At 41.7% G+C, this 25840-nt stretch overlaps 2 protein-coding genes across 2 annotated transcripts; both read left to right on the forward strand.

The window, feature by feature from the left end:
* The first annotated feature begins 1611 nt into the window (after window positions 1-1611).
* Mmp8 (matrix metallopeptidase 8) lies at window positions 1612-9986 on the forward strand. The gene is made up of 10 exons (XM_042682994.1): window positions 1612-1741; window positions 2847-3091; window positions 3760-3905; window positions 3988-4113; window positions 5935-6096; window positions 7117-7234; window positions 7794-7927; window positions 8289-8442; window positions 9118-9221; window positions 9378-9986. Exons 1-10 carry the CDS (start codon window positions 1625-1627, stop codon window positions 9479-9481), a joined length of 1410 nt encoding a protein of 469 aa, XP_042538928.1. The 5' UTR covers window positions 1612-1624; the 3' UTR covers window positions 9482-9986.
* Window positions 9987-11493: 1507 nt separating this feature from the next.
* Window positions 11494-20929, forward strand: Mmp27 (matrix metallopeptidase 27). The gene is made up of 10 exons (XM_042682735.1): window positions 11494-11595; window positions 12485-12723; window positions 13971-14119; window positions 14209-14340; window positions 16193-16354; window positions 16539-16659; window positions 18017-18147; window positions 19367-19526; window positions 20085-20188; window positions 20688-20929. Exons 1-10 carry the CDS (start codon window positions 11494-11496, stop codon window positions 20927-20929), a joined length of 1542 nt encoding a protein of 513 aa, XP_042538669.1.
* Window positions 20930-25840: the final 4911 nt, after the last annotated feature.

Raw genomic sequence — 25840 nt, forward strand, 5'->3', positions numbered from 1 at the left:
TCATAAAATGAGGGGCATCAAAAAACAAAACAAAAAAAAAAAAGCAGCAGAGAACATGCAGGCAGCCTATAAAACTCACTGACCGAATACCTGGATGCACTGGGGGTGCCCTCTACTGGTACTCCATGGACATGACATGGCCATGACCACCCTAGGATTTGCTCTCCTCCATGCCAGCCCACTCTGGATCATCCAAAAGATTACTCTAGGCACACACTGTAATCCTGACAATCTTTAGATTCTGGGATCAGGACACAGATTGTTTCTTAACAGAGGCATTAAAATGTTCACACTGGACATTTTAGAGGAGGCAAGCAAATAGGTGGGAAGAAGGATTAGGAAACTTCATGCTTACTCTTTATACTTCTAACTACTAGAAATTTTAATTTTTGATAAATTAGCATATTTACGTTGTATTAATGGATTCCTTAGAGTAAAGGACTTGGAAAGAAAGCTAAGAGAGTGATGCAGACCTATAATTGCAGCACTCAGAAGACAGAGGCAGGAAGATCACAAGTTGAGGCCAGCCTGTACTACATAGTGAAACTTGGTCTCAAGGGGGAAAATTGAATAAAGAAAAAACTTAGCATCAAAGAAATGAAAGGAATTTGGTCGACACCTCATAGTTAACATACTGGATTTTACTCCTTCCCTCATCACAGCCGGTGGGATCCTAGCATGTGTTTGTTTGTCCTGTTGCCAGACCTCTGTACTTTTCACCTGATATTTTGTGCTTAGTGCCTGGGTGTGTGCTGGGCACCCTGTGCATATTCTCACTTCACGGTCACAACACACCGGTGACATAGTGTCTACATCACTATCACCTTACACCTGAGAAAACTGAGCTGCTCAGCAGCCACTGGCCAACAGGGATGAGAAGTTGAAACTACGAAACAGAGAGAATAAGAAAATCGTTCAAGTTCAAATAATGCTAGCCTGTCGGCCCATCCGAGCCATGCCTCCAGCCCCTGAGGATGTTTTTTAATACAATGCAAAGCCACATCCTCTAGAAACATCCCTCTACTCGCTCAAGACATGCACACACACACACACACACACACACACACACACACTCTCTCTCTCTCACACACACACACACACACATGCACTCCCACTCTCACACTTACATATTCACATGCACAGCCTGCTTAGTGATGGCACGCACATGCTCTCCTCCTGGACAGCAGGTAGGTAAGGACAGATTTTGCAGTTGGACCCCTCCATCCCCAGACCCCTACCAGTCATCTAATAACATTTCCCTGCATAAACTATCACCAAAAAATGTAAACCTAGTACTTTGGGATCGTCTCTTTTTTCCCTCTCCTTGACCAGACAATTTTGTAAAAGTAGATCTAACTGTGAAAAGCAAAATATAGAAAATCACACTTTCTGCTGACGGACTCCTTAAATCACATTTGAAAACTGCAAAACCACCGGAGGGTGGTTAGCCCGGGTTGCCTCACACTCCTGATGCCGCAACTGCCCACAACTCTCCAGTGTCTTCATAAGGGACCGAAAGAGAGCAGTGAACAGCCCAGGATGTGTGAACTCCAAGGTCCCAGCAGCAGAAGGGCTCTACCAGAGGATGCAAGGAGGAAGGCCAGCAGAGCCTGTATTTGAAGAGATGGCCATATTCAATCTGAAGACACTTATACTTGTGTTCTTTCTCTACATGCAACTTTCCAAGGCCTTTCCAGTACCTTCTGAGCACCTCGCAGAAAGAAATGCAAAAACTGTTCAGGTAAACTCTCAATTGGATGGGTGATTGATTTGCTCATTATTAGAATATTGTAAGGGCAGCATTTTCGATTTAGTCTAAACAGCCTGGAAGAAATTATCTGGATGAAATTTATGAGGTTAACTTCTTTCAGAGACTTGGAGAATATTAAAGTTGACAAGGTAGAGTCTTAAAAAATCTAGACATGAGGAGCTGGGAAGGTGGCTCAGTGGTAGAGTGCTTGCCTTGCATGCCTGAGGCCCTGGGTTCGATTCCTCAGCACCACATAAGCAAAAAGAAAAAAGCCAGAAGTGGCGCTGTGGCTCAAGTGGTAGAGCACTAGCCTTGAGCTGAAGAGCTGAGGGACAGCACCCAGGCCGAGAATTCAGGCCCCACGACCGGACCCACCCAAAAAAAAAATCTAGACAGGAACACCAGCTGCCCAATTCAAAACTAGCTAGGAATCCTCTAAGGAGGAATGGTTTTATTTCTAAAAACTAAATGATTTTCTTTCTTTCCTACAACTTTCCCTCCAATATACCTGCAATCCAGTTACTAATGGGGGGAAGTGTAGCTCAGTGGTAGAGCAGCTACCAAAGATGCATGGGCCTTGAGTTTGATTCTAGGCACCAATTTTTTAAGTAAAGATAGCAGTTATGATATGTTACTACATAGAAGTTACTACTTATGCTCCGGTATTAACATTGCTTTCTGGTCAAAAGTGTAGAAGAGAGCATGAGGATGGAGGATTATAGTTAACTAAAAATGAGTACATTGTATTACCTGATTTTCCATCACCAGATTGACTTTATAAGCTCTCAGAAGCAAAACTAATAGTTCAATGCTCAATATCCTCCTTTAATAAAATAAAAAGAAGATGCAGAAAAGGAGGAGGAAGTCTCCATACATATTTTGTATGTGTGACTCCATCTTCATCCTCTCTGAGGCATCTACTTCGTGAATAAATTGCTAGAGCTCTGAATAGAAGGACTGTACTCTTTGTCTGTTATTAGTCCTGATATGAACTCTTGGTTAATTCTTGCATAACTTGGAAGAAAGATTGTAAAAATATCAAAAAAATAGAAAAACATTTCACAGCAAGAATTCTCATGTGCTTTCTTTTTTCCAGAATTATCTAGAAAAGTTCTACCAATTACCAAGTCTCCAATATCAGTCTGCAAGGAAAAACAGCACCAGTATGATTGCTGAAAAGCTTAAAGAAATGCAGAGGTTTTTTGGGTTGAATGTGACAGGGAAGCCAAACAAGGAAACTCTGGAGATGATGGAGAAGCCTCGCTGTGGAGTGCCAGATAGTGGCGATTTTATGCTAACCCCAGGAAACCCCAAGTGGAAGCGCACAGATCTGACATACAGGTGATATTCCCAGAGTTCCAGACTGCATACACCTGGCCAGTAGTGACCAATACGCCAGTCCTGGGGATACTCTCGGGACAGACAGATAAAAACCCTTACTCGGCAGAGTATAAATAATGAATGAGTGGTCAATGAAAGATGAACACGTGTGTGAATGAAGGACAGAGATTCCCATAGGTTCTCTTAACTCAAGTTTGGCATTTCTTTCTTCCTCAACTTCTTCCCCAAGTCTCCTAAACTAAATAGGATTTGGCAATAGGAGATATTTTCTCCCTCTCTTCTCTCTCTTCTCTTCTCTTCTGTCTTCTCTTCTCCCTTCCCTTCCCCTCCCTTCTCTTTTCTCTACCTCCCTCTCTCCCCACCCATGCTAGGATTGTCACCCACCTCTCTTTAGGTTTTATTATTAATAATGACAATGGGCACTCTATGCAGAACACCACTCACCCAGCAGCAAACAAAATGCTTTACATGACTTGATAGGAGGGCTCTTCTCTTGCCCTCAGTTCCTGAGTGAGGACCTGATGTTGAAAAACGTGTAGCAACTTATCTAGACCCTTGTCAGTCTCAAGCTGGACCCTGCACTCCTGGCTTGTTCTCTACTTGCTCCAGTGTGCGGAGGGAGAGCCATCGCAAACAAGTAACCCTCCATGCCCCTTCTCGTTTGGAAGGATTCTGAATACCGTACAGCTGTCAAAGGCGCAGGTGGAAAGAGCTGTTGAGGATGCCTTCCGAGTGTGGAGCAAGGCATCACCCCTCACATTCACCAGGGTCCTCCAGGGGGAAGCCGATATCATGATCGCATTTGCTCGCAGAGGTAGGCCCACTGCAGACACACAGTTCTGCTTTCCCTGGCTCACCTGAGACCTGGGAGCTCACCACAGGTTGTCTTGTTTCAGATCATGGTGACAATTCTCCATTTGATGGGCCCAATGGGATCCTTGCTCATGCCTTTCAGCCTGGACCAGGAATTGGAGGAGATGCTCATTTTGATGCAGATGAAACATGGACACAGAGCTCCACCAGTAAGCTGTCCAAGGTTATGTCCACATTCCACTTCAGCATTAACCTTCCCCACCACACATTCGTGCGCACATACACATTCCCACTCCCTACATTGCAATACTGCAAATACTTAAATAGATCACTTAAACTTTTTGTCAGTTTTAAATCAATTTAGAGTTTTTTTTTTTTAATGCTCCGGTTCCTTAGGCAGTCAGCCCATTCCTGCTGCTATGATTGAAAACCTAAAACTCAGAAATTAACCAAGAAACAATTCCCCCATCGTTTTAGAGCCTGCAAAGTTCAAGGTGCTGGCTTCTGGTGAGGTCCTTTGTGTTTTATTCTCATATACTGGAAGATAAAAGAGGACAAATGAGAACAAACTGGAAGCCTCAAGCCCTTTTACAATAGCACTACTCTAAGCACTTCCCAAACAGGCCGCACCTCGAAACACTATTGCTGGAAAGACTAACTTTCTAACACATGGATTTCTTTTTTTCTTCTTCTTTTTTATTTTTTATTTTTGTCAGTCGTGGGGCCTGAACTTTGGGCCTGGGTGCTGTCCCTGAGCTCTTCAGCTCAAGGCTAGCACTCTACCACTTGAGCCACAGCATCACTTCCAGCTTTTTCTGCTTATGTGGTGTTGTGGAATTGAACTCAGGCCCTCATGCATGTGAGGGAAACACTCTACCACTGAGCCACCTTCCCAGCCCTAACACATGGATTTCTGAGAGAGACGTTCAAACCATAAGAGGCAGGGATCCGAAAGCCCTGGATCATGGTCCACACCTGCCAAGGCTCTGCTTATTTAAGTGCAGGTTGTGGATCGTGTTTATATAGTATCCAGGGCCCTTCCACTCCACATGGCAGAGCTGAGTAGCTGCACGGAAGGTATAGGGCTCACAAAATTTGAAGTGCTTTGCCACTGCTTTAAGTCAGGTCTCTTTAAAAACATTCCGAAATTGAATGGGGTTTGAAAAGGCCAATTGATCATAAATAATCAGGATTATCTGGCAAAAGGTCCTAGTTCAGAAAGAGTTGCTCATTCACTTTACAGTTACTTTGTTTCCCAGGAGCTCTTTTCCAGGGGTGGATAGCAATCTGCTCCTTCCAGGACAAGCCTGGTGATAAGAATGTCTGGGCTGTCTGGAGGAAACAAGAGCTAGGACTGGTCACATGGTGAGGATAATATGTCAGAAAGCCATTTTTTTAATAATAAAAGGAAAGGAGCCTTCTACTTCCTCACACAATTTTCTCATCATCAATGTTGTGTCTGTCCCTGACCTAGGAGATATACATGCCCAAAGATAAATAATAATTTCCCGAGACTCTGTGTTCCCATAGCCCCAGGCACTAGCTCGGTGGCCATTTCCTCTTGCCTTACTTACTGATACACTTATATGCTTTCTCCCCTGTCTAGTCTCTGCTCTCTAATTATTTTTCCAAGACAAAGCAAGGATTGTCTTTGGAAAGGCTTTCTGCGTTGTATTGCCGCCTGTTTAAAAGTATCAGGGTTTACAGAATCTGTACCAAATTATGTCCAATTCTTTGCCTTCTCATTGAAGGCCCTAAGTGGTTCTTCTACTCTCTTCCTTCTTGCCTGACTTAATGGTTGACATTCTCCAGCTATGCTGTGAATTGACTATTTTTAGGGTACATGCTGCCTTCCAACTCCTCTACGCTTGCTAACTTTGCTTCTTCCTGAAACATCCTTCCTTTACCCCCAAGCCTACTTCAGAAACATCTGACATTTGTCCTTCTATGACAAGGGCCACCCCCTCTAAAGATGGTGGACAGCCTGTCCATCTTCTTCCTAGATGATCCCACATGTCCTTGCATTTTAGATTACAACTTATTTCTTGTTGCTGCTCATGAATTCGGCCACTCCTTGGGGCTCTCGCATTCCTCTGATCCTGGCGCCTTGATGTATCCCAACTACGCTTTCAGGGAGCCCAGCACCTACTCCCTCCCTCAAGATGACATCAACGGCATTCAGGCCATCTATGGTAAGGCCACCTGAAGAACAGTGCAGAATATGCTTACTTTGCATCTTGGTTCCATTCTGATGTTAACTGCCTTAAAGAAAATGTTGGTGGGGCTGGGAAGGTGGCTCAGTGGTAGAGCGCCTGCCTTGCAAGCATGAGGCCCTGGGTTCGATTCCTCAGCACCACATAAGCAAAAAGAAAAAAGCCGGAAGTGGCACTGTGGCTCAAGTGGTAGAGCGCTAGCCTTGAGCTGAAGAGCTGAGGGACAGCGCCCAGGCCCAGAGTTCAGGCCCCACGACCGGAAAAAAAAAAAAAAAAAAGAAAATGTTGGTGGCTAAGTGTGGTGATGTATTATTGTAATCTTAGTGTTCGGGAGTGTGAGAAAGAACAGTCCCCAGACCTGGGACTATTCTTTGTGACAGCAGAACTTCCAGGAGTGATTAGCCCTACACTAACTCTCTGTTCCTCGATATTCACACACACACACACACACACACACACACACACACACACACACACACACACACACACACACCTATCCTTTCTTTGCTTACCAGTGTTTTAAGTTCTCTTAGCTATTGATATAGCCCTTCATTCCACAGTGATACAAATTCTTACAGAAAAGATGCTGACCTACAGCTATAGCTCTGTACTGAAGTGTACACTTGCTAGCACATGACTACTGGGGGGGAGGAAGAAATAGATAATCAATGGCCACAAAAGTAGAAAGAGGAACTGAGAAAGGGGAGAATATTAGAGTTTAAAAAGGAAAGAACATGAAATTCAAATTTCTATACTTTCCAATGTAACTCATACAGAACCACTGTTACTCTTTTTTTTCTGGTCTGAACTCAGGTCCTTTGCACATAGTAGGTGGGTGCTGTACCACCTGAGCCATGTCCTCAGACACTATCACTACTCTTATTAGACAAACTGAATGTTTAAGCAGTGATCAGTACCTTGCTTCCTCTCCACATGAAGGCCTTGAGTCCTAAAGGACTGTCTGAAGTGGACTTACATTATGTTTCCACTCCCTCCTAGGTCCTTCACACGACCCCATCCAACCTACAGGACCCAGCACACCCAGAGCCTGCGACCCCCGGCTGACGTTTAGTGCTGCCACCACACTCCGTGGAGAAATACTCTTCTTTACAGACAAGTATGGAACTAGACTGTGCCTTTCCCCAACTTCTTGCACTGGCATGCCTTAAAACTATATACTACAGATGTCACTATTACCGCCCAACACATGGGCATCAGTATACGCTGCATAACTCAAAACACCCAGGGAAGGAAATGAAAAAACTAAAATATTTACAAGATATCTATGATGATGTCAATAGACCTGTGACATCATCACAGACGAAGCTTGACTGCTTCAGAAATCAGTAATAAGTTTAACCCTAAAACATCCTCCTCGTCTGTTCAAATCAGTCAAGTTAGTGGACACATCGCTTCACTAGCTCAGCTAGTGAATGTCCCCAATGTCCCCACAAATCTGTGCAGTTCACTGAGCTGGCTACTGTGTGTCCTGTATTGCTCCTACTCCCAGAGCTACCACAGGGCCTTCACTTGCCCAGGGCCACAGGAAGTGACTGCAGAGTGTGTTCCCGGGCATGCAAATGTGCTTGTGAGTGTGTGAGTGTGTTTGTGGGTGTGCTTGTGAGTGCACAAGTGCATTCATAAGTGTCTGAGTGCCTCCTTATGCCCATCATCAGGTACTTCTGGAGACGACACCCTCAGCTGCGGCAAGTCGAGCTCAATTTCATTTCTCTGTTCTGGCCAGCCCTCCCAAGTGGCATTCAGGCTGCTTACGAGGATCTTGATAGAGACCTAGTGTTCCTGTTTAAAGGTAACTTCCTGAGGTTTTCTTCTTATTCTAGTCCTCCCTGAAGAGGTAGGCTGGGTCCTTTGTGGTCACTAACTACCATGTGAATTTGAGCAGGCTGCATGCTCTCCAGGACTCAGGGCCTCATCCATGAAATGAGAAGATGGCACTGGGTCATCTGTAGTATTCTCCATCCTCACATGAGGTGTAATTCTCTAAGATTCCTCAAGGTGATAACTTAGCTTTGGTGGAAAAGCTACAGGTGATAAGACATCAGCTGTGGATCCCTGAATGTCAGTTAAGAAGTGTGAACATGGATGAATGATGGGACTGAACAGCCCCTGTGAACTTCTCTCATTTCATGTGTAACCTGAGCTTTTGGCAGGCAGACAATACTGGGCTTTGAGTGGCTATGACATCCAGCAAGGTTACCCCAGGGACATCTCAAACTACGGCTTCCCACACACCATCCAGGCGATCGACGCCGCTGTTTTCTATGCAGGAAAGACATACTTCTTTGTGAATAACCAGTTCTGGAGGTAAGGTAATCTGCTTTGGGCTTTTTTTTCCAAGTAGAAGTTGGAATCTGTGTTTCTCTGCCCTGTTTACAAGCCAGCAACAATCAGGCTTCTGAAGGTTAAAAAAAAAATCTAGATGGTCTTTGATAGCTTTAGTAGGAATAATATCCTTTTTTCACAAAATGGTTGGAGTGGAACATAGCTTCTGAAATTTCCGTTTTTATAAAATCATAATGCCTGAATAAAGTATTGAGGACTCTATATCATAAAGCCATACACATCCTCACTCAGCACCGGGGCAGGACACACGAGAGACGGGCAGACCAGACTATGACTTGGAGTTAAATTCCAACAGGCCCAATAAACTTCGTCCAGAACACCTGCACATATTAATGTGTAGGATAAACTTAGCATTCACATTTATACACACACACACACATATGTGCAGATGTGCTAAGTATCAACAAAATATAATCTGGAGGAGATGCAAGCTTTTGCTTTGGGAAATAACAGAACTTGTTCTTATAGTTAATGGCACTCATATATTTTATAAGTAAATATGTAGCCTTAGAAACAAGCCATTCTTAATCTCAGCAAATAGGACACTGGAAGAGTGGATGAGAGTGTACTTTATGACATACAATAAAAATAAAACTTGTGTTGATTTTAAATCCTGTAATGGTTTGTCCTCACCAGATATGATAACCAAAGGCAATCCATGGAGCCAGGTTATCCTCAAGAGGTGTCCCGTGTCTTTCCAGGATTAGAAAGTAGAATTGATGCTGTTTTCCTGCAGGATTGTAAGTAGGAAGAAAACTATGATCAAATCTGTTTAAAGTTTGAAAATGACATGTTTTCCTTTGGATGTTATATTTGGGCAGGGGCTATGTTTATAGTTGAAGATGTTTGAGATCTTCTATATGCTAATTCAATACATTATCTCTCTTTTTTAATAGATTTCTTCCTTTTCTTCAGTGGGCCAAGATATTATGCATTTAATCTTCTTGCTCGTAGAGTTACCAGAGTTGCAAGAAGCAATTTATGGCTAAATTGTAGATAAAGAAGCAAGATTGGAAATACTTCTGTCTATGTCCTTATTATGGACCTTACATATGCACACACTGTCCTGCGGATGCTTCTCTCACTACCGGATAACAAATAAGGTTCTCTCCACCGCCACATTCTCTGGGCCTGTTCTCAGCAAGAAGACACTTAGAAGATTCCATTGTTGGCCCAGGCTTATTTTGTTCTTTGATATTCCATCTCAGTGTAGGGGTGCCATCTCACAGGGACGGAAGTGCGCCCCTCTTGTCCCCGCAGTGCTCATGAATTCATTACTTGTTGGTCTGACTTCTGTAACTCACTATCTCATTGCTTTCTTCTCTCACTTTGAATATTCTCGAGACTCTAAACATCTCTTACATTAAATATGCTGCATGAAGTTTAGCACTGAATTTGGGTTAGAGGTAAGGGTTATAAACCACATAGAGAATATACACGAGGCTCTTACAAAAATTGTGGTGTTATTTTTTTGCTCTTGGAAAGAAATAAAGAGAATTTAAGTAGTGGTTTGAATTGTGTCCCTTTCAAAAAGAATATTGAGGTCATAGCCATGGTACTGATGATTGTGAACTGACTTGGAACCAGAGTGTTCACAGCTGTAATCAATTGAGTTAACATGGTTTCAAGGTGGGCCCTTAATCTATATGGTTTTTGTTATTATAAGAAGAGGGAGAGGCTATGGAATGTATCTCAGTGCCAGAACATTGTCCTAGCATGCATGAGGTCCTGGATACAATCCCTAGTACTTCTCAGGAAAAAACAACATGAGAGAGAATGACTTGGCGACCACACAAGGAAGAAGACTGAAGACAGAGCCTAAGATTGGAATGATGCATCTACAAGCCAAGGAATCCCAGGACTGCCAACAACCACCCCAAGACTGGGAAAAGGCTAGGAAGGAACTTTTCCTATAGCCTCCAGGCTATAGGCATAGGCACTTCTGAATTTGGTCTTCCGTTCTTCACGACTGTGAGAGAATAAATGTGTATTGTTTTATGCCACCAAATGTGCTACTTTGTACACTAAGAGGAGGAACCATCAGTGCTGAAATAAAGCCTTGCTAAGGATTCCTGGGTATCTTCCAGGACAGCAGCAAAAAGAAGAGGTCCCATTTCCTTTCCTGCCTCCTTCAAAATAAGCCCTAAAGGCCAGGAATTATATGTTTACTTAGGGTCTGTAGTAGATTCTTAAGCTATAGTACAGATGTTTTATTCAGAATACAGTTCAAGAAAGAAATTTGGAAAGGTTTATGCATGAGTTGCTAATATTTGGGAAGAAAAAGAAGGAAATTTTAACACACGGTAGAGAAAAGGGTGAGAACACCACAAGTTGTGTTGCTTGGTCAGAAAGTGGCCCACATAAACAAAAGAATACTGAAAGCAATCCAAAAGACTGTCTCTAACCATACCTTTATTTCTAATATTAATTCTGCCCCCCTCAGCCTTTGTAATCTGTGTCCTTTATGAGTTCTTCATCTGGCTAGTCAACTGTCTTCCTCATGAAACCCACTGTTCCATCCTCTATGGCTGTGTACTCATACGTTTGCCCTCATCAGAACAGATTTCCTACAGCTCATTTCTGCAGTTTCCTGCTTCCTTCTGCTCAAAGAGATGGTGAATGGGTAGATGGCCCCATTCAATAGTCTGAGGATACAGACAGAACAAATGTGGGGGTGGGGAGGAGGTCCCCTTGTACAGCCTCTCTGTCTGCCTCTGTCTGCAGAGGCAGAATTTATGAATAGGAAAATCTAACAACATTGCAGAGAGAAAACTAACTTGGAGACACATTTCCTAGAATGTTCAATTCAATAATAAACAATGTGGTTAGTCAACAATGACAGATTATGATTGTGAAATCAAGTCTATCTAAGGAAAAAAGCAACTTGTGACACACTTCATGGTGAGTTTCCTTTTCTGTTATTAATTAAATGTTATTGCAAACTGATTCATGCCACGTCTCACTATTTTCTAAATTCTGTACACACAGAAACAGGCTTCAACTGAAAGAGGAATGAAGAGCCATTGGCCTTTGTTTTTGCTTCTTATAACATTTTCTTCTGTGTTTCCTGCAGACTTGGAGGTTGAGAATGATGGAGACAAGCAGCTGGCTCAGGTACTGCCTTAATAAATCTTGTTAGCAAATATTGATTTTAATTGTATTACCTTTCTCAGATCCTAAAAAGATGGCAAATTCCAGCAAGAGTCCCAGACTTTCTTGTGAGAAGGAATCACTTTCTGTTTGTCTAAAGACATCAGAGACTGTGGGAAAGCGGGGATTCAAGTAAACCAGGGAACAGAATCTACTAAAACCTTTTTTTAAATGGTCACAAGTGTAACAGTATTTAGTGAGTGGAGGAAGAGTCATCCCTACAAAGAGTAGAGAGCTCTGTAATCATAATTTAAGATATCCAGAAGGATCCAATGTACAATATGGACAGTGTGTGTGTGTGTGTGTGTGTGTGTGTGTGTGTGTGTGTATGTGTGTGTGTGTGTATGTGTGTGTGTGTGTGTGTTTGCACACTGCTTTGGAAATTCCTCTTAAAAGTCAGTGCAGTTAATTGGTAGTATTTGTTAAATAAAATAAATATGAAAAACAGATAATAAGCTATCTCTTCCAGAATTTGCCCTAAAAATTCTAAGTGTAAGGAATAGCAAAAGTATGTCAGATGTGTTGACATTAAATAGGTAGATGTTTCATTCTGTTCTGTGGAAGTTTGGAGTTTTAAGGGCTGTGTGATTTGGCTAATTCTGGTCACTCACAAATCAACTGATTCTTGAATCTGTAAGATCAGGATGACTCCTTTCTTTCCTCTTTCTGCTTTTCCTTTCTTCTTTCCCCTCACTATTCATTTCCTTCTTTCCCTCCCTATTGCCAAAATATGTATATATGTGTATATATGAATATGGACTTATATTTACATATATATCAGGCTATCTTATTTTATCCTGAGATGGAGATTCGCTCTCCTAGAGTCTGTGTTTCTTTTTGTCTTTTTGGTCAGGCATATCTCAACCAGTTCTACTCTCTTGAAATAGAAGGGAGTCATCTCATTCAAAGCAAGAATAGAAGCCTCCTAGATGGCAAAATTCGGGAAATGCAAGCATTTTTCGGATTGACAGTGACGGGGAAACTGGACTCAAACACTCTTGAAATCATGAAGGCGCCCAGGTGCGGGGTGCCCGACGTGGGGCAGTATGGCTACACTCTGCCTGGGTGGCAAAAGCATCACCTCACATACAGGTAACGCTTCTACCAAAGGAGCAGAGTATCATCTCCAGGACATGAGAGTTTATGCCACTGACAGTCCCCGTGTATGCATGTGCAATTGTGCGTGTGTGATTTCATAGATTTCCTACATTCTATCCTCACTACACACCTGTGAAGCAGGCTCTGATGGAACTCCCCCACTTATGTGCAGAGAAACAAAATCAAAAGGTGATTTCCCATAGCCACGGTTACATGGGAGACTGGCTTCAGTCACTAGGCTCTGCTATTCCCTGTGGAAGCTCAGGCCCAGGAGCACCACCAGTGAGCAGGACAAGCCTGAAGGCAGGATGAAAATGTGCAGTGGGACTAGAAGAGCACTGGAATGCAGGCAGCTCAGGTTAGAACTGTCCCATCTTTGGTAGATCCAAGTATGGAAGATGGGGTTGGGTGTCTTGAGGAAAGGGAGGTTAAGTTTCTGCTAGAACGTAGATAACCTATGAAACCTGCCTGGAAAACAAGAAACAGGAATGTTTACCACCACTGTGGAGACTTTTTTCCCTGAGACTTAGGACTTGAGATCAAAATGGACTGGACTTATCTAGGAAGGAAACACAAGCAAGAGAAAAAAAATCCGTAAATTCTTTGTGGCTCTTATGACTCAACTCAAGATACATGCACACCTTTGAGTATACAGCCACTTGAGAAAATAAAGCTCAGCTGTTTAAAAAGACATGTAATATATTTACATACCGTCAGGATGTATTCTTAAGAAAATTCTTCAACCGTTTTGAATCTGCTTTGTAAGAGCAGTAACACTGCCTGATTCACCGGGAAGATGAAAGACTTGACTTGCACACCACATAATAAAGTGATGGCATATGAAGTGATGTGCCAATGTCATGTTATATGAAGATTGCTTCAGTGAGGTGATCTGCAAATGTGAGATAATGGTGCAATGAAAAATGTTATTGGAGTCCATGATTGGTAAGGTACAAATTATTGCTTTTAGCAGGTATGTGCACACATATATAGATTACCAGCCATTGCCATCTACATTCTCATTTTCTTTTTTTTTCTCCTTGGGCTTGAACTTAGGGCCTGAGCACTGTCCCTGAGCTTCTTTTGCTCAAGACTAGCCCTCTATCACTTGAGCCACAGTGCCACTTCCAGCCTTTTCTATTTATGAGGTACTGAGGAATCAAACCCAGGGCTTCATGCATGCTAGGCAAACACTCTACCATGGAGTCACCTTCCCAGCCCCTCGTCATTCTCTTTTTCAGAATAATGAACTACACTCCAGATATGGCACGTGCCGACGTGGATGAGGCCATCCACAAAGCTTTAGCAGTGTGGAGCAAAGTCACTCCACTGACATTCACCAAGGTCTCCAGGGGCATTGCAGACATCATGGTTGCCTTTAGGACCCGAGGTAGGGCTTCCAACAGAGAAACGTGCTAATTTTCATCTCAGGAGGTTTTTGGAGGAGGCTGATCTTTGTCCTCGTGAATTGTGTCTCAGTCCATGGCTGGTGCCCTCGGTACTTCGACGGCCCCCTGGGAGTGCTTGGCCACGCCTTTCCTCCTGGTCTGGGGCTGGGTGGTGACACTCACTTTGATGAGGATGAGAAGTGGACAACCACAGATGAGGCAGGTGAGTCTAAGAGTCTTCATAAGACATTTGTATTATTCCAAAGAATACCTGCCACAGGTAGCTTTGTAGCTAGTTGCCTTTTACCTCCAAATTTCTTAATTTCTCCAAGTTTTCTATATTCCAAGATGGCATTACTAGAAGTGTCGAATAGCTACTTGAACAACTGCATGGTCCACACAATATCTGTACAATGTCCTCACAAATTTGCTAGTCCTGGTGTGACATCAGCTTTTTTCATTTATTCATGTGCTTACTAATAGGTCCACAATACCTGAGGGCCCACTTTGTGCCTATCACTAGGGCCTGTCTTCCCTTATCCCAGGAAAGTACAAGCTGTAGGTGTCTGGTGGGCAGGGAGGCTTCATTAAACAGTCTTGACCAAATGACTGTACAACACAAGATAATGGCACACAAAAATCTGTTCTTCCATGTATAGTGAGGCTGGCAGAGAGATCCGGGCTAGCCACGCTATGAGGAGCAAGGCAGTATGGGATTGGTCCCTGCCATCACCTCATGAGTTAGCATCACAAGCAGACAAGACAACAAAGGGAGATTAAACCACATCTGCTGTGCATCTTCTGCTTAGACATAGCCCAGTACCTCTTAAGGCACTTCTTAATGGCTGTGCTCAGACAGTTACAAGGATATAGTGTAGAACTTGCCAAAATCAGGATTAGAGAGGCAGAGATCAAAGATGGCACTATCTTTCCATCCTATAAAATGAATATGACCCATATTGCTCTAAGTCCTGCCAAAGGGGATGTATGAGATAAATTATTAATAAGCGTTTCTGGACCCAAGTTGGCAGGGCTTGCCTGAAGGACAGGGAACAAATACAACCCTCAACCAAGTTCTGGGTAGAAGCCCAAACAGCAGTTCTGAAAGAGTCACCTTTTGACCACTTTGTTACATTTCCTCTGAGTAGAAGGAAGCCAGAGAAGGAATACACTGGCAGAAGGAATGGAAGAAAGAACATAAGAAGTGTAGTAATGCAATAAAACTCTGTAGCAATAGATAAAATATAAGGCTGGGGAAAGACAAGGATCAGGATATCCTGGTGGCTATGGGAAGCTACAGACTATGGAGAACCTCTGAAGAATATCAGCATGTATAAAATATTCACATATTACATTTTTTTTTGTCAGTTGTGGGGCTTGAACTCTGGGTCTGGGCACTGTCCCTGAGCTCTTCAGCTCAAGGCAAGTACTCTACCACTTGAGCCACAGCGCCACTTCTGGTTTTCTGGTGGTTAACTGGAGATGAGTCTCACAGACATTTCTGCCCAGGCTGACTTTGAACTGCAATTCTCAGATCTCAACTTCCAGAGTAGCTAGGATAACAGGCGTGAGCCACTGGCATGGGATTGCATAATTTTTTAACAATACTATTTATTTCTGAGTCAGTGCTTACAAGTCATTTACCTATGGTGGGTTAAATTTCTCCATAATATGACTAATACTAATTATTAGTTATTAGACCTGAAATATTTCCCAGATAAATGATGGCACATATATGTTATTACAATCAACTTTTGTACAAAGACTTTCATTTCCCTCAGCTACTTTCTCTTACAGGAAACCATTCTCTCTTGCATGGTCACATTCATTCTCTCTCTCTCTCTCTCTCTCTCTCTCTCTCTCTCTCTCTGTGTGCGTGTGTGTGTGTGTGTGCGTGTGTGTATGTGTGTGTCTTCTGTCTCTCTGTCTCTCTCTCTTTTCTCTCCCTCCCTCTCTGATGATGAGTGAGCCCAGGGCCTTGACCATTCTAGACAAATAGCAAGCACTCTACCATTGAGAAACATTCCCAACAATCAACTCATTCCTCATCTTTTCTTTTTTTAAAAAAAATTAAGGTTTCAACTTGTTCCTTGTGGCTGCTCATGAATTTGGCCACTCACTGGGACTCTCTCACTCCAATGATCAAACAGCTTTGATGTTCCCGAATTATGTCTCCCTGGACCCTAACAGATATCCACTTTCTCAGGATGATATCAATGGAATCCAATCCATCTACGGTGAGGAAAGTGATAAGCCTGAAGGTATGACAACTAAATAGGAAGCTTTTGAGAAAGGATATTGAGAAAGTTGCTCCGTGAAATTATTATCATGAGGCAATTATTTGCTTAGGTGAAATCTGTATGTAGACATATTTCCTCATGCCTTCTTAATGTGCTGTGGTATTTTCTTTTCACATCAAAGGAGGTCTACCCCAGGCAACCTCCAAGCCAAGGGCACCCACCGTACCCCATGCCTGCGACCCTGACCTGACCTTTGATGCTATTACTACCTTGCGCAGAGAAGTCATGTTCTTTAAAGGCAGGTAAACCTATTTCCTTAACACTCAACCATCTATGGAGAGTTTTCTATCCAAGGAATTTGGGAACTGCCCATGCACATGCTCCTTACTTAACATGTTACGACTACGTATGCTGTTGTTTTGCCATCTGCATATATCTTAGACCCTGTTTGAAATTTTTGTTTTGAAATGTTTTAGAGTAACTTTTTGAATGATCATAAGAATATATTTTCAGTGTATATTTTCAGTGACTTTGTGGCAACATAAAGTGCTGTTCCCTGTAGTGTTGCTTAAACCACCCTATGCTTGATATCAGAAGCTTATCGAGACTCTTTTCACGAATTTTGTTAACAAGTTCAGATCATAATGACATCTTGACATTGCAGTAGTTTTTCCATGAAAATCAGAATAACTAAAATCAAAATAACTAAAAGCAAGTCCTCTTTCCTCAATCAGAGCCAGCTGTTAAATCTAGACCAGCACAGCACACAACCTTCCATTTCTTAATGTTTCATCAGTGAAATAGTAACTGTAATAGGAAGTTCACTATATTCGCTCACTTCACTCACTATTTATAACTTATTGGGTTTAATTGCCATCTATATTGTATATCAATTATGTCCATAACTGTTTTCAGAGTCCCATGACCATTTTCAGAGACAAATGTCAGGACATACATCATTTGACTAGGATCTGGGGGAGAGAGCAGGCAGGGAGAATATGTGAAATGGGACTCCTTTCAGCAGGACTGTCCACCACTGTACAGGTTATCACACAGGCTTACTTGGAAATGGAAATGGAAGACAGAGTCTTCTCAGCTATCACTCACAGATTCATAGTTTTATAGGCAGAAGGAAATTCTAAGCAACTATTTTGGCATGCCAATGACAACATTTTTTCATTCCAGGAAACATCAGCATCAAACATTCCTCTTAGGTTGCTTGGTATTGGCTTAGCATGTTGGATGTCGCTACACAGATGAGATCATTGAGCACTCAAGACCTATTTTTATAAGATTTCCATAGATAGTTTGCCACTCTAAGCATGCCAGAGGGTGCACACAAAGACATGTCCTCCTGGCCTTGGTAGTCCAAAGGATAAAACTGAATTCGCAACCATCTAAATTCTGAGGAGAAAGCTGATTCTCTAAAGTATTTGAAGACACTACCAACTGACTGCAGGAAAAACAAGCCTGCAATTGTAACCTTCTCTGTGTAGATACACAGACTGCATATATAACATAGGTCTGTGATGCAGACATACAGAATGTGTATATAACGTAGGTCTGTGATGCAGAAATACAGACTGCATATGTAACGTAGGTCTGTGATGCAGATGTACTGACTACATACGTAATGTAGGTTTCATTTGTTGAACACAGGCACTTGTGGAGGATCTATTATGATATTGCTGATGTTGAATTTGAACCAATTGCTTCATTCTGGCCATTTCTGCCAGCTGATCTGCAAGCAGCATATGAGAACCCCAATGATAAGATTCTGGTTTTTAAAGGTAAATTTGCCTAACAGGACACTTCCCCTGTACATAGAGGCCTGGTCTTTTGGGGTAAGGAATATAATTTTCATGTATGAGGCAAATGGACAGGGCTTCTGCCCACATCTTAGATTTTTGTCAAAAAGAACTACTAATCCAGATAACTACTAATCCAGTGTTGGCCCAAGCCTATAGTCCTAGCTACTGAGGAGGCTAAGATCTGAAGACAGCAGTTCAAAGTCAGCCTGAGCAGGAAAGTCTATGAGTCTTTTACCTCCAATAACTGACTCAGGAAAAAGTCAAAAGTGGTGATATAGCTCAAGTGGTAGAGCTTTAGCCTTGAGCAAAAGAGCCAGAGACAGCACCTGGGCCAAGATCAAGCCCAGGATTGGAACAAAAGAGAACAACAACAAAAAAAGCAACTATCATGGGGTTCTCTGTGGCTGTGATCATAAGAGAAACCTGTATAATAAAAACTTCAAAAAATCCTCTTTTTTACCCAGTAATGATAATCTCCCTCTCTTTTATAGGGTTATATAATTTTTTAAATACATCTAAATTTAATTGTTTTAATATACTTTGAAAGCCATTTTATTGATAAATATTTTCATTAGAACTGTTAATATAATGCTTAATAGACATGGTAAAATCTGACAAATTGACTTGGTCCAGAACTTTGAACAGAATTTTCTTGTTACCTATCCCATGACTAACAAAAAAGGAGGGTTATATAACATTTAAAAATAAAAATAAGAGCTGCTATGAATTTCAAACAACAAATAATTTTATGTGTGCCCTTTGTAATGTTTTAGATAGGCTTATAACAAGTTATTTCATTGTTTGCCTGAAATTCAAATATAACTGCTTCCTTTATTATTTCAGCAGCCTTACTTTTATTTGGATTTCATTAGATTATGAGCCTTTGAGAATATACGAGCCTGCAATTTAGAAAGTGTCCAAACATACTTAATTATTTTGACAGCCAATTAAAAGTGGTCACAAAAGTGAAGCTGGTTGAAGAGAGTATGCTTGTGAGTCACTACTGTTAGGTTTCTTTGTATGACAGTGCTAATAGAGGCAGCTGGAGGAAAGGGGAAGGACAAATGGAGGCCCAGATGACTAAACACCGAGGCTGAGAGGAACTAGGCATCTAGCTATCTTTAAACTCCTTGCAGGCTTGGTTTTCCTCTCTCTAGGACGTGTTGATCAGAAGATAATCACTTTTGCTTCTTTCCAGATGAAAACTTCTGGATGATCAGCGAGTATGCTGTCCTGCCAGATTATCCCAAATCTATCTACAGCCTTGGCTTTCCAAGACACGTGAAGAAAATCGATGCAGCTGTTTGTGACCAGAACACAAAGAAAACCTACTTCTTTGTGGGCATCTGGTGCTGGAGGTACGTTAGCAGACAACTGACCCCTTCATTTAATCGTGGTGAAGTATCCACAAGAGTACCTCTGCCACACAGACCAAAGTAAAACAACCCTGTGGTTTTCTTCAAAGTGAACTGTGTTGAAGGCAATCTCTGGTGAGTGACATTTACTAAACTGAAAGATGTTTCAGCCAGCCCAATCATCTTTCTTTGGAATAAAAGATAAAGATATGAGATGAAATAATAAATAAAAATAATAAATCTAGTGCCAGCCAAACTGACAACGATGAGAATCTAGGAAAGCTAGTTCCACAGCTCGTTTAACAATTCGTCAGAATAGTTCCAGCCTGACAAACAACAGGGTCTTTTCCCCTGATTACTTGTTGTTGTTGTTGTTAACATACTCTAAGTGACTCAACTGAACATAATCTTCATCATAGGTTTGCTACTGATCCTAATCAATTCCCTTTGCCAGTGTTATCCTCCTCCCCATGTCCCTACTTGATTCTAAGTTGGGAAGTAAAAGAATGAAGCTCCTCAGAACAGAAATTCACTGGAAACCTTTCACATTCATGCATGCAGATATGATGAGATGACCCAAAGAATGGACAGGGGGTACCCACAGAGAGTGGTGAGACACTTTCCAGGAATCAGTCTCGGAGTAGATGCTGCTTTCCAGCATAAAGGTAAGCACTGGTGTCTGCACTTTGAGGGTGCTTGGGAGATTGTATTGACTGTCCAAGAAGGTGGCACACAATCTTCAACATCTTTATTTCAGTGTAATCTTAGTAGATTAATACAGCAATAGCAATGATGCTCAAATTTATCTTTATATGTATGTACATTTATCAATTGTAGGTATATTAAATATATATCAAGAGTTATCAAACTTTAATGTACATAGCTTGGTGTTCACATGTGAAAACTACAAACTTCAAGTATCAAGGAAATAGGATTGTAGATGGAACCCAGGAGAACCTCAGGCAATTTACCACACACAGTCTAACTACTATATTTTCTAAGATAACTAGATCATACAATTACCAAGTATAAAATAATATGTGTCTATGTAATTCTACAAGTGTCTTTGCCCTTCATAGTGTCATTTTTATTCTCTTTTCATAAAAATATATGGCCCCATTACACAGTCATAGAAGATGATTAATCATGCTTCTCCATCTCCAGAATTCTTCTATTTCTTTCGGGGATCAAAGCAATTTGAATATGACATAAAGTCAAGAAACATCACCCGAGTGATGAGAACCAATTCCTGGTTCAAGTGCAAAGAACCATTAAATTCATCATTTGACTTTGGAATCGAGGAAAAAGCACATTCCGGAGGCATAAGGATATTATGTCATAAAAAATTAAGCTTTCTTATTTTCAGTATTGTTCATCTGTTGAAACAAATTTATAGCTCTCAATAAATTCATATAGCTAAAATAAACCTCAAGAATTCTTTTAATCTGAACTCTGCCTCCAAGGAAACTAGAAGCATTGTTTAATATGGAGCTGTTAGTCCTACTTCTAAACATCTATTGGTAAAAATTTGACAACCATTTTGAGCTACCCGAGTCTTTTAACAAGAAGTTATTAAGTGTAAACAAAATTTCTGGTCCAGATGCTGGTGGCTCACACCTGTAACCCTACCAACTCAGGAGACTGAGATCTGAGAATCATGGTTCAAAGCCATCCCAGTCAGGAAAGTCTGTAAGAATCACCAGAATATTGGAAGTGAAGCTGGGGCTCCAAGTGGTAGAGTGCCTTGAATGAAAGAGCTCAGGGACATCTTCCAGAATGAAAGAGCTCAGGGACATCTTCCAGGTCCTGAGTTCAAGCCCCATGCCCAACAAAGAAAAAAAGTCTGACTATGTTTTAAGCCCACTTTATGCTTTGTGGATCTAAGAAAATAGGATGTGTCTTAAAACTAAATATTAAGATATTTATTAAACAAATCATTAGCATTCCATTTTGTCTGTCTCTTTGAGGTTTGAGAGACCCAATAAAATGCATTTCTCATCCCTATAAATGCTGTGAATTCACCAATCAAGTAAGTTATTTCCCACAAAGAAGGGCATGAGAACCTGCATACATGCAGGGTATTTAACACTTGGGGAAAGAAATGTTACTCCTGCCCTCTCAACATTGTTCTCAAACACTTAACCATTCCTTCTTTATAGATTGCTGAATGGATCAGCCGTGTGTTGTGGTAGAGAGAAATTAGTTGTAACTTAGCTAATTTTTCCTGAACAAATGAAAGAATGGAGTGTCCATTCACTAGGGTAATAAAGATTAGGAGGAGAAAATTCAGAAGAGGAAATCGAAATGCCCCATAGGGACATAAATAAATGTCTTCTCTACTAAGAAAAGCCTGAGGTTAGAAAAATAAACTAGAGAGTGGTCATTGTATAGCAACATAGGACTGAAACAGACTGCCCATGTGGTGACCCAGAGAGGAACATGCAGAAATTGAAAACTAAGCCCCGATCGTTAATTAATAGATTGAACGTTGTACAGTGTTGTTTCTACAATTCTTCTTGTGGGCGTGGTATTGTTCTTTCTATGGGATGTCCATTCTTCATGCTGTGGGTCACTGGGCTCCCTCCTGTACCCTGCATGACTTACTAGAATTCTGCAAACTTCTGATGGATGCTGCAACCAGAGCGTGAGCATATCTTGGCAAGTCACAGGGGATGGGAAACTAGTCTTAACATCCCAGCTTTAAACACATTAGCACACTCAAAAGAACAGAAAATGATTCATGTCAACAGTGCCGGCTGTGATTTCACTTTGTAGTTTTATATTTAAAGCCATACCATACGTTTGTTTCAATAACATAGAATTTAGAAAATGAGGCAGCTTCGGTCCTGCCATAGTGAGAAGAAACTGACTTACTACGACACAGACATCTGCCATGCCTCCTACAGCAAACTACAAGCAGAAGTCTGCCATGCCAGAAGTCTGGCCTTGCATGCTACTTCCATGAACATCACAAACATCTATGACACGTTTTCTTTTTTTTTTTTTCTTTTTTTTTTTTTGTTGGTCGTGGGGCTTGAACTCTGGGCCTGGGCGCTGTCCTTCAGCTCTTCAGCTCAAGGCGAGTGCTCTACCACTTGAGCTACAGCGCCACTTCCGGTTTTCTGGTGGTTTATTGGAGAAAGGAGTCTCACGGTCTCTCCTGCCCGGGCTGGCTTTGAACCGCGATCCTCAGATCTCAGCCTCCTGAGTAGCTAGGATTACAGGCGTGAGCCACCAGCGCCCGGCGACACGTTTTCTTATTCTGAATAGGGGAACTTGATTTAGGAAATAAAAAAATGAACCAATCTAAACAACTTCACACTAAAGGATATGTTTCTTTAAAAAATATTTTTTCTACTTTAGTCTTTCATTCAAATTAAGCAAACATCCTGCTTTCCACAGACTCTTCTAAGCCAATTCTACAATGATCAATAATAAGTGACCACTTATTAGTGAATACTTACAGCATGCTGTAGTTATGTTCTATTATTTTACTCATTGTCATAAGAGATTACTTACACCCCAAACCACATGGTAAATGTTAGCATCCAAATCCTGGCTCCTATTGACAACTGAATCATGAACATGGGGTTCCACCTAGCACTCACCAACACAATCAGAAAAGCAAGAACTTCTTCCACACATTTGTCTTCATCTCCTGTTCACCATCAAACTTACAGTTGCAGCCAGTAAGCTCCATTGCAATGTACTTCCTGGTTCTTCTGCAACACACTTTACCAAAAACTCTGATTTCATGATTACTGTGGTTTGTTTTCTCAATGTGTGTAAATATAAAAGAAGGAACACCTCACACTCTCCATTAGGCAACTCTAACAATACCAACTGCTCAAAACCTAGGCAATGATGGGCCCATCACACCTATGGTCTATCCATGAAGACATTCCTTCAGACTTTGGTCATCCAAGAGGCCACCTATAGCTCAGCTCTTCACTCACTTGACCTGAGATGACATCATTTCGCAGAAATAAGAATGACTGAAAATATTGGCATGTTATTTGCACAGAACTAGATTATGCACATAATCTAGGGTTGATTTGAATACTTGATTCTCTGCCACAAGATCCTACCTCGATCTATTGCTTTTCCATGAATCCAAAAGCAATGGATCCAGACTACCACAGACTGAAATTCTGAAACCATAAGCCAAAATCAATCTTCCCTCTTCCTAAATTGATTTTCTAAGGTATCTGTCTCAGCGATGGAAATCCAAGGACACCAGGCTGTGCTTATGCTTCTGGTCTGGGGACCACACTTTAGAAACTATTGGAGCTTTTACACTCCCTGAAGAAAAGGGGCAACTCCCTTGGCTGGTGTGAAGGCTTAGAATGTCAGAATGAATGATGAAGGCCAGTTATGAAATATCTTTCCCAGAAAATACCAACACCCATCTTAACTGTGAAGATTCACCAATACAGAACCTCAAATCAATGTGACAAACTACTAGGAAAGGGAAATTGTTTGAAACAACAGTCAGGACAAACAGCGTCTTTCTCATGACTCCTGACAGGACTATTGAGCAGGTCAGGAGAATGAGAACTGCCTGTTTGTCACACAGCTCCAGCTGATTATTCCCAAGAAGGGGTACCATTAATCATTTCCTCTGTTTTTACTCCTTGAGTTCTGAATGAAGGAATGAGAAGGCAAAGAAAGCCCAGAACATTGGGTGTAGTGTCTACTACACAGTGTCCACATGGAGTAGAGAGTTACTGAAGAGTAGGATTCTATCACCTAACTTTTCTTCAAAAAAAAGTATAGCCAGGAGCCAGTGGCTCATGCCTGTAATCCTAGCTACTCACAAGGCTAAGATCTAAGGACTGCAGTTCAAAGCCAGCCGGGGCAGAAAAGTCCCCACCTTTCTTCCTCCATTCCATTCCTTTACTAGGTCACCAGTGGAGTCATATCTTACCCAGAACACTCTTCCTACTAGAGGAAGGAAGCTGTGGCACCTCTCTTGATACTTGAGTGACAGAACCTTCAGAGTCACAGAGGAGGACCCAGAACCATCAAAACAGCATCTCAAAGGGCTGAGAGGCTAAATCTGGCATTCAGATGAGGAGGAGAAAAAACATCAAGGGGCTGTAACAGACAGATACAATTGGATCCTGGCAAGTAAACATTGTTTAATGTGATGACTGTGTATTAAACTTGAAGTCAGCATTTAGCCCCTGTCAGAAAGCAGTGGGATGCCGCTAAGTGCTTACTGGGGCTCCTGCACGTGTATATTTTCCTGCCCCAACACATACTTAAGGCAGAGGCTGGGTTGTGGTGAGGGCCCTCCTTTATGCCTATTTACTTCGGGTCAAGTTTGTGGTGGCCATGTGGAAAAGCCTCCCCTTACTTGACCCTATTGGAAGGATAAAAACAATCCTTGTGTTGATTCTCCCTGTATAATTCTTCCTGGTGTTAATAGGAAGGAGGGGTTGTAGAGTTGCTAGAATTGCCCAGAAAACATAAAACAAGTTTCAGAGGCCATTCATCTGCCTGCAAGACTAAATCCCTTTCCAACAAATGCCTAAAGAGCCCCATGCCAAAATGAGTTAACACAGCAGGCCTAACATTGTCCTTAGACCATGTCCTAATGACAGAGTAAGCCTTTGGTTGATATCTGGTAACCTGGATTTCAGAATGATTCTGCCATCAAGCAACTGATAAGAATGACTGTGCCTAAACAGTTCCTATAGACAATGTGGTTTATGTGGGACTCTTGCTTTCCTCCTAGGATCCTGGGACTTGGGCATGTGCCAGGCAGGGAAGGGATATAGGGCATGATGCCAAACTGGCCTTGAGCCTCCAAAGAACTTTGCTACTGGGCAACAGTTCCCATGTGTTGTTTGTGACCATCCCTGGCTTGGGAGGCGAAGGTTATCTGTTATGCCTACAATGGAACCAGACTCAGGAAACTTGTATAGTGATCCTGACCTTATGCAACTTTCCCCACTGCTCATATTTCCAGGTAACTGAAAGTAAGTAACTATGTGTTTTTAGATAACTTTCTTTCTAACCATAAAATACAGAAAAGCACAAAGAATAGAAAATTATATCAGTCAGGTAGAATTCCTATACCCTCAGCCCAAGATAATGATTTCTAAGTTTTTAAGTACTTACCTTGGAAAGAAAAATATCTCAGAGTAAATATAAGACAACTACAATATGTTGTGAAGGACTCTACTTACAGAAAAATAAATTTTTTAAAGAATTGGGAATTACAATTCAATAGAGGTTAAGTGCCTAAAATTTAACTTTGACCAGAAGACCTAGAGATGAGAGAGACAGAAAGTTTGGTGTAATAACCATGT

The sequence above is a fragment of the Dipodomys spectabilis genome, unplaced genomic scaffold, assembly GCF_019054845.1.
Source record: "Dipodomys spectabilis isolate Male_0828 unplaced genomic scaffold, ASM1905484v1 ptg000076l, whole genome shotgun sequence".
Taxonomy (NCBI): Eukaryota; Metazoa; Chordata; class Mammalia; order Rodentia; family Heteromyidae; genus Dipodomys; species Dipodomys spectabilis.

Bases quoted from the DNA above. Each gene is read 5' to 3' on its own strand.
- Mmp8 (XM_042682994.1), top strand. From the start codon at position 1,625: ATGGCCATATTCAATCTGAAGACACTTATACTTGTGTTCTTTCTCTAC. The intron at 4,114-5,934 runs GTAAGCTGTCCA...CTTGCATTTTAG, and splicing joins ATGGACACAGAGCTCCACCA to ATTACAACTTATTTCTTGTT. The intron at 8,443-9,117 runs GTAAGGTAATCT...TGTCCTCACCAG, and splicing joins GTGAATAACCAGTTCTGGAG to ATATGATAACCAAAGGCAAT.
- Mmp27 (XM_042682735.1), top strand. From the start codon at position 11,494: ATGAAGAGCCATTGGCCTTTGTTTTTGCTTCTTATAACATTTTCTTCT. The intron at 11,596-12,484 runs GTACTGCCTTAA...CTTTTTGGTCAG, and splicing joins GAGACAAGCAGCTGGCTCAG to GCATATCTCAACCAGTTCTA. The intron at 14,341-16,192 runs GTGAGTCTAAGA...AAAAAAATTAAG, and splicing joins GACAACCACAGATGAGGCAG to GTTTCAACTTGTTCCTTGTG.